Source organism: Durio zibethinus, chromosome 12, assembly GCF_047325235.1.
Source record: "Durio zibethinus cultivar Kanyao isolate XHJ-2024 chromosome 12, ASM4732523v1, whole genome shotgun sequence".
Lineage (NCBI taxonomy): Eukaryota > Viridiplantae > Streptophyta > Magnoliopsida > Malvales > Malvaceae > Durio > Durio zibethinus.
The window spans coordinates 6,615,375-6,623,300 of record NC_143173.1 but is presented as its reverse complement, the minus strand read 5'-3'; the positions used below and the strand labels follow the sequence as shown (position 1 = coordinate 6,623,300).

At 33.6% G+C, this 7,926-nt stretch overlaps 1 protein-coding gene across 2 annotated transcripts; it reads right to left on the bottom strand.

Annotated features, from left to right (window-relative positions):
• Positions 1-309: 309 nt before the first annotated feature.
• Positions 310-5,781, bottom strand: LOC111296565 (phosphatidylinositol 4-phosphate 5-kinase 4-like). Of its 2 annotated transcripts, XM_022890936.2 has the most exons (8): positions 4,510-5,781; positions 3,124-3,291; positions 2,520-2,685; positions 2,311-2,427; positions 1,927-2,120; positions 1,664-1,794; positions 1,466-1,538; positions 310-598 (listed from the first exon to the last, which is right to left on the bottom strand). In XM_022890936.2, the coding sequence occupies exons 1-8, from the start codon at positions 5,682-5,684 to the stop codon at positions 310-312; spliced, it is 2,313 nt and encodes a 770-aa protein (XP_022746671.2). In that variant the 5' UTR covers positions 5,685-5,781. The 2 variants fall into 2 exon arrangements, with proteins under 2 accessions (XP_022746671.2, XP_022746673.2); XM_022890938.2 differs by lacking the exon at positions 1,466-1,538 and having other exon boundaries at positions 310-617.
• Between the last annotated feature and the right edge of the window lie 2,145 nt (positions 5,782-7,926).

Genomic DNA, 7,926 nt, shown 5'->3' with positions numbered 1-7,926 from the left:
TATTTTTAATAGATAAAAGAATCAACTGGCAAAAGGACAAGTTTGCGTTTGAAACTTGCTTAAACTCTTCCCAGCTACAACATATTCTACATGTTCACTTAAAAACAATGAAAACTTAGAAAAAAAAAATTGAAACACCACTAATTGGTACGTGCTAATTCAATTACATGACATGATATTGATAACAATGGCTACAACAAATGTTTGTGATAATTGGAACATACCTTAAAAAATAGAGGGTAGAGAGCTAGCTCCATATACAGACTCATGGAAGACTCTGTAATGACCCGTCTTCAAAATTGAAACTTGCTAAGTATCTTCAACAAAAACTTTAAATATGAAGTCGCGAAATCTCTTGGAGTATTGCTTTGGATCCACAGCCGATATTGAAGTAGGGTCATAATGGATGGATTTATATGCATGCTCAAGCTTCTTGGTAATGTCATAATCTTGAAGTATGTCAATGATGCCAAAGAACATTACCACTTCGTAACACTCCCCTGTATGTCGTCCCACAAGCTGTAATTCACACTCGGGTCTTCTTATAGTTCTTTCTACTCTTGCTGGCATGTTGGCTCCAAGCTTGATGCTAGCCCACCTGCAATGTTCATTTAGTTCTTAATTTTAATATGGAAAATCTTTCTTTCTCTATCCAATGACAAGGATTGTGGAATTCATTGTTGTGCTGGGTGACAGGAGTACAAACCACAAAGTGGTTAAATTAATTGTTCAGAATAATTTTGAAGTAGTTTTTACGAGAAATGCAATTCTCTGTATTTTGAAAAACCTTGAAAAGAAAGATTATTATGCTTCTTCAAATTAAATGATCAATTAAAACTATGATGAAATTAATACAGCTTAAGTTCAAGGCCTGATTTGTCAAAAATGAAGGCTTAAGTTCAAGTCTCATAAAGTTTGGTATCAAATAATCTTCAATTTTTTGAAGATACTATCATTACAGTTATCAACAAAATTTAGGTAAAAAAACTTTCTTTGAAATTGAAACGTGAGCTATCTTTTGGTACATTTCTTTCCTTCACTAGCGAAAGGGATAGAGAAGGGATACAAAAAATGTAAGTAGTTTTGCTAATAAAAATTTTGTTTTTGATATTTGAGATTGTTAGAGATTGAATCTGATTACTAGAATTAAGAATTTAGCATGATCTACCTATTGGCAGAGTTTTAAAAGAATTTCTTCCATTCCTTTCTTGAAATTTTATATTGCAACAAATTCTAAAGCACCCTTGTTGCTAATAAAACATATGCTTGGAATGACTTGTGTTTGAATGCATGGTAAGATTAAAATATTCTTTGTATCTTAGGAAAAATCTTTTACTTGTTATAATATTCAAGGAAAAGCTAATATAGAGATCACGAACTTTTGATCTACAGTCCACAAGTGGGTTTAATTTAAATACTATATGATCGAAATAAAAAACCAAGATTATATATGGCGATATTTCACCTCTCAGGGTCTAGAAGAAGTTGATCTGTATCTGTTCTAGAAAGATGAGGAGTTGATTCATTCTCAGAATTGCCTGTAATGGAGCAAACAAAACTTTTTAATCAAAATAAAGAGTTTGCAAGGTAGAAGTATACCCTTAATTAATCTTAAGTAGGGCTATAAAATCCTAAAAAGAAAAAAGAAAGGATGAAAGATAACCAGATGGAGTTCGTCTTCCGCAAGGAATTAGCTCTCCATTTGGCGATATATCTTTAAAGTGAAGACCCACTAGAAGACTATAGTCCATAGTTCTCACTCGTTCAAGAAACTCGCAATCCCTGTCTATTTGCCTGTAAGAAGAAACATATATAAATATTCAATGTAATTGATGAAGAAATATTAAAAGAAAAAATACAAAACTTTAGAGTACTACAAAGTAGAACAAAGCATATAGAAAGTCAAAAGGAAGAACTGCATTTCACCTACAAAACTCTTGAAACCAAGCTTTTTGTAGTTTGAATATGAAATTCAAATCAAGGTCCTTCAGAATTGTGGTATCCTTAATCTCAGACTCAGGCTTCTCTGTTATGCGTCCTAGAGAAGATCCTTTCAAGTCAAAACGTCTATGAATTATATACTCAGAGCGTAAAAGATTTCCCATAATAATGAACCGTACCTGGATTGTCAAGCCCATTATTTGCATCTTTGTAAAACTATTATAATTCATTTCTTACAACACTTGAAACTTAAAACATCAATTGATGCAACTTTCTTTAAATGAGTTAAAATTATAGAAAAAATTCTCACCTTTTTCACCATGGACACATTTCTAGCAGAAATAGTGTATGACAATGTTGTTTACTAACCTTTCTTTGAGTAGGCCCAATTAACTTTACACAATGCAAACCATAATATTTTATCACCAAAGTGTTCTCAAAGGATCGGACATGGTTATAGTAGGCTGAAAGCATCCTTAAAAGCACCTATAAAATAAACCCAAAGAAGCTATTAACTTGGATTTGCAACAATCAGCATTACTTTCAAACTACAATGATTATGATGGTACATAACTCACTTTCACTTCTGACTTCTTCATTGTCTTTATCATGTATCGATCATCATCGGTCAAGTAAAAGAAGCTACCACTTTTTCCGGTGGAAGATAGTTCCCTGAGTGCATCGTTTCCACAAATAGATATCATGTAATCTGCAGCGTCCACCTTGAACAACTTCCTCAAAGTCCTTTAGACAAATAATGATTTGGAGTTACTGAATATGCATCAACTTAGAATGCTTACATGAGAATTTGAATAGCTAGAGCAATTGTTGTCATCAAGAGAGGTAGGAAAAGAAACTAGATCTGATTTTCGTATTTGCCTGTAAAAAATCACCATGTTTACACAATTTCTTTAGCTTTAAAGGAAAATAGTATTCCTTGTATCTTAAGGAAATAAAATACTTCGCAATTTTTTGTGTTTTGTTAGCCTCATGATATAATCTTTTTAAAGTTATTTGCGAACTATTAGCCTCATGATGTAATCATTTTAAAGTTATCTGCAAACTAAGTATGCTTCAAAGTTTCATGTTGCATGTTGTGATGTTGGTAAGAAATTATAACACCTTTCTGCACTAAAAGGAATACGAATCACATATAATTAATTTATATGTAAAATGCCTCACCTGAAAACTACAGGACAGTAATCCTTCCATTTAAATTCACAAGATTGATGAGGTGGAGTGTATTTGCTGCCTTCTGGAGGAAATCTAGTCCAAATTTTCTCCTTGGGGTCAAAAGCCGAAGCCTTAAGATCAAGAGCTGTGGCTGGAGCAGGTCTTCCTACAGAATGTCTGTGTAATCACTTCAAACACTGATAATAAGTCACAAATGTCATATCACATTGAGCATACAATTATTAGATGATCTAATTTTGAGAATCTAGCAAAAGTTAGAAAAAAAAAAAAAGATTGGGAATATAGATAGATAGATTATGATCTTAGTCTAATTACCAATCTTCCGAATATCGCTATTAAGTCTATAATAACAAGTAAATAACACATGAATAATCCATTGTAAAAGGCAAGATCTCAACTCAAATTAGTGTTTTTTTTTCCTATTGACTCATCCTTCCTCTCACGTAAACCAGGTTTTTTTTTTTTTTTAAAGATGGAGAAGACGGTGTATACAATCTTCGTGGATAACCTTCCTCAGAGGTTGCATTGGAAATGGTTATATGTGGTAAGTATGGTAAAGTGGTGGATGTTTAATTCAAGAAGCAGAAATGGAAAAAGAATAGGCTTTGTGTGGTTTGCAACATTGTCGGAAGCAAAAAGGGCGGCATGGAATCCCGATGGAATACGTTTATTGGATAAGTGGGTCGATGTAAACCTTGCTAGGTTTAACCCTAGAAGATCCTATTGGAAAATCTCAGTAAGCAAAGGCGCGGATGGTGGAGTACGGGAAGAATAGAGAGGTATCCAGAGAGCTTCCGATAAAAGTAAGGAAGGTAATAGTGATACTAGTAGGAGATTCTATCTTCAGGTTCTGACGGAAGGCAAAAACAGCAGTAACTCATCTCCCCGCAATGTGAGAAGGATTCATCCTCCAAAGACGCTGAGAACCAGTGTTTATCAGATGAGAAAAAAGGTGTGAAGCAATGCTTAGGTTGGGTGGACGAAGAGAATCTACATTGGTTATAAAAAAGCATAGTGGGTAGATGTAAGGAACGAAAGGATACAGGTGAGGTATCAAATCTTATACGCAAAGAGGGGTAAGCGGTTTCATCCCTAAGAAAAATTTCTGGCAACTACTTCTTAGTTACTTTTGACTACTTTGAGAAGTTTGAAATGGGCTGGTGTCAAGGCTTGTGAAGATTGAAATGATAAGAACACTCTAACATTTATATCGATTAGATACCACATTAAAAATTTTTAAAATTAAAATATCAAATTAAATATTTTACTATAATTTACGAACCATTAGTAACATTAACCTTTTAAACATCTAATATGGTTGAAGACGAGAAACAAAAGTTAAAAAATTAGAATACTGAATATAAAGAATGCCACCTGATTCCCAATTGCAGATTGAGCATAAGTTCATAGTTCTTATGCCCTTTACATATTGTTTCTCCTTGTCTTTTTCCTGGCTTTGGCGCTTTCAATGGCAATCTGAGGTTAAACTTAGGGTTTGCATCGTAATGGTGTACACCTAACAACTCACAATCCAAATCTCTCCTTACTTCTCCGGAATCATTGATATCACCATCACTTTCCCACATGTTCATTTTATCAAATGGCCTCTCTATGCCTACGCTTACCCTCCCATCAACTGACTTTCTCCTCACTTTGTCTCCACCCTTTGTTGAATACCATATTGCCAGTTTCTTTTGTGATGGCATAATCGAAACCCTTTCTCCAGGACAAATCTTGCAGTCAGCCAACTCGTTATACACGGTTTTAGGGTCCCATTCAAGATTTGCAGCCATGGAGGACTCTGAAGGGTAATATGTCCCATTTTGTTCATCTGGATCCTTACTCCAATTCCCTACGTAGAAACTGCCATCAGGCCATTGATATTTTCCATTTCCTTTTGGCATACCATCTTCCCAATAGCCATCATACTTATTTCCGTTACTCCAAGTAAAAGTCCCCTGGCTACAAATCACACCATTCTTCCACTCTCCTACATAATGGTTCTCATTCTTCCATTGATATTTTCCATGTCCTTCTTGCAAACCTCGGCGCCATTCTCCATCATACCAATCTCCATTTGAATAATGCTTCATGCCATGACCATGTTTCAAGTTCATCAGCCATTGTCCCTTATAAGTATCCCCACTGGGTCCAGTATATATTCCAGTCCCATCCATATATCCGCTTTTGAAGTCTCCTTCATAAATAGCACCAGAGGGCCAACTAAACCTTCCCCTTCCCATTGTCTTGCCCTTATGCCACTCTCCTAAGAACATGCAACCGTCGGTCCATAAATATTTCCCTTGTCCATTAGGAAAATTATCATACCACTGTCCTGTGTAATAATATCCATTAGGAAGAATTTTCTCTGTGAAGTACGCCTCCCCAGATATGCCTACGCTTTTATCATTATCATCTTCAGGATCAACGTCTGCTACATTTGCCATAGATATTGTCCCGAAAATGTTATTTGCGCGCTTTTTTGCTGCTTGTGTTTTGCGTACGGTGGCTTCCCATGCCCTTAGGACACCACTTTGCTCTTTGTTCATTGTGAGCAACTTCTTTTACACGTTATTAACATGCTATGTTTACACTGATCACTAGAATCTGATTACAGCTGTATGCAAGAAATGTGAATACCTTAAATGGAAAATGTCAGACCAACGTGGTTCGATGATGCAGAGAACTAATTAAAATAAAAAATAGTGCAAAGAACTGTGTAACGAACAGATTGTATGAATCTTACAGTGTTTTTTTTCCCTTTCCTTTTGTTTCAATAAAGGGAAGCGAAAAAAGAAATTGAACCAAAGACTTCCATTTTCTTCTCAATCCCAACAAAATAAGATTCAAAATTTTGTGTCATACATTTTTCCTTTAGCAAATTTTGTGGGGTAAATGTTATGGTCAGGTCACTGAGAGTCACAAGTAAACCATACAATCAGCATGCATGGAGTTTGTGACAAATGAAATGATGAATTGGCAATTGATCTTTGCATTACCATGTTTAAAATAAGATTACATGTTAAAATCCCCGCATTAATCTTGTTCATTGACAACATTTTGACTATGAGTTTTAATTTCTTGCCTAAAGAAGTTTAGAGCCAGGAGCACAATTCTCTCCTATATTGTTTCTCTTTGTAATTCAAAAGGTGACTTGTTCATCTCCTACAACATCTAAAAGCCCTGACATTTGGAGGGACAAACGAAACTAAGATGCAACTTTTACTATTTTTAGACTGACCTTACAAAATAGTTGAAGCGAAATGAAAAACATTCCTAGGATTTTTCCATACCTCCAAATCCAATTAACTCAATTGATGAGAGTTGAAAAGCAACACAACACATGATTTCAAAAACTCTGCAATCCTCGATTAATTAGCTTTACAGTAGTGAAAAGAGATGTAAATTTACACTAAAAAACCTCTTATGTAAATCAAAGAGAAAAATTTGTCCAATTGTGAGAAAAATATATAAAATGAATTACAATGTAAGCAATAATATGCTTATTGAAAGATTAATTTATTTAGACATTTGTTTTATTAATCATATCTACTAAATATCTCCTGTTAAAAGATGCTGCATAAACTAATTAAGTTAAATTGTAGGTTCAGATTTCCAAAATTTTTAAGTGACTATAATAGCCTTAGTTGCTTTTTCCCTCTCTTTTTTTTTTTTTTTCCTCCAAAGATCACTTACTTATATGTTCTTTATCCAAAAACAGATCAGTAATTTTTTTTTCATGAACATAAAGTTAAAATTTTGAAGCATGGACTTTTATTAGTCTTTACTGTGGAGGTAACTTTTGATCCAATGTTCCATATTTCAGTTTTTGAATTGGATTTTTTATTATTTTCTATAAGTTAATTTATTGTTATTTGTCGTTATTTTATTTATTTATTTATTTCTTACAAATGATAATTTAAAACAAAATGGATGTTAAAATGTCTCATTGTACAAAAAGAAACATTTACACAAATGAATTCTCGGACGATGAAGAAATTGATTTAAATGGATCATGAAAAGAAACCGAATCCATAACACTATCACATTGTGAAGCTTTGGAGTTTATGAGAATGTAAGAAAATGAAAATTTTGTGAAAAATTATACTATGTTAGATTTTGAATTCTTTGTTGGAAGAAGATTTTTTTTTCTTTTAATTAGGAAAAGTAGATTTTATAAGAAAAATAAAGTTTTTAAAAAGGCAAGATTTCTTTTGCAGCATGTGGATCCATCTAACAAGCAAATTTTTATTATAAACAAAAAGAAAAATTCTTTAGATAACTTACAACTTTTTGGGTCATCGCATTTATTCAATGAGGAATATTCATTATTTTTAATTATCTAAATTTATTGGAACGGTCCGCCCATTTTGGGAGGAACCCGATCCACAACAAAACTGCTATTAAGCAGTCGAAGTTATCTTGGATTTAGACCAAGATAAACACTGCCGATAGGCAATTTTCTTGTAATGAAACTGTCAGGAGGCGGTTGGCTTTTTGGTTTGAATTTCAAACCATGCCAACCGCCATGTCTTTTTCTTCTTATATATTGTGGCATTTGACCACTATTCAATATAAGACGAAAGTGATGAAAAATCATTTCTAGACAAGGAAAAAGGTAGCGTTCGGCAGTGAAAAACAAAACTCTGAGGATTTTCTGCTTTTGGTATGTGAAGAATTTACATTATGAAAATGAACAATTTTCAGTTTCGTATTTTGTTCACCAATCAATGATTCAAGCTTAGTAACACTTTCACAAATCAAATAAGTCTTTTGCATTTCCATATATAA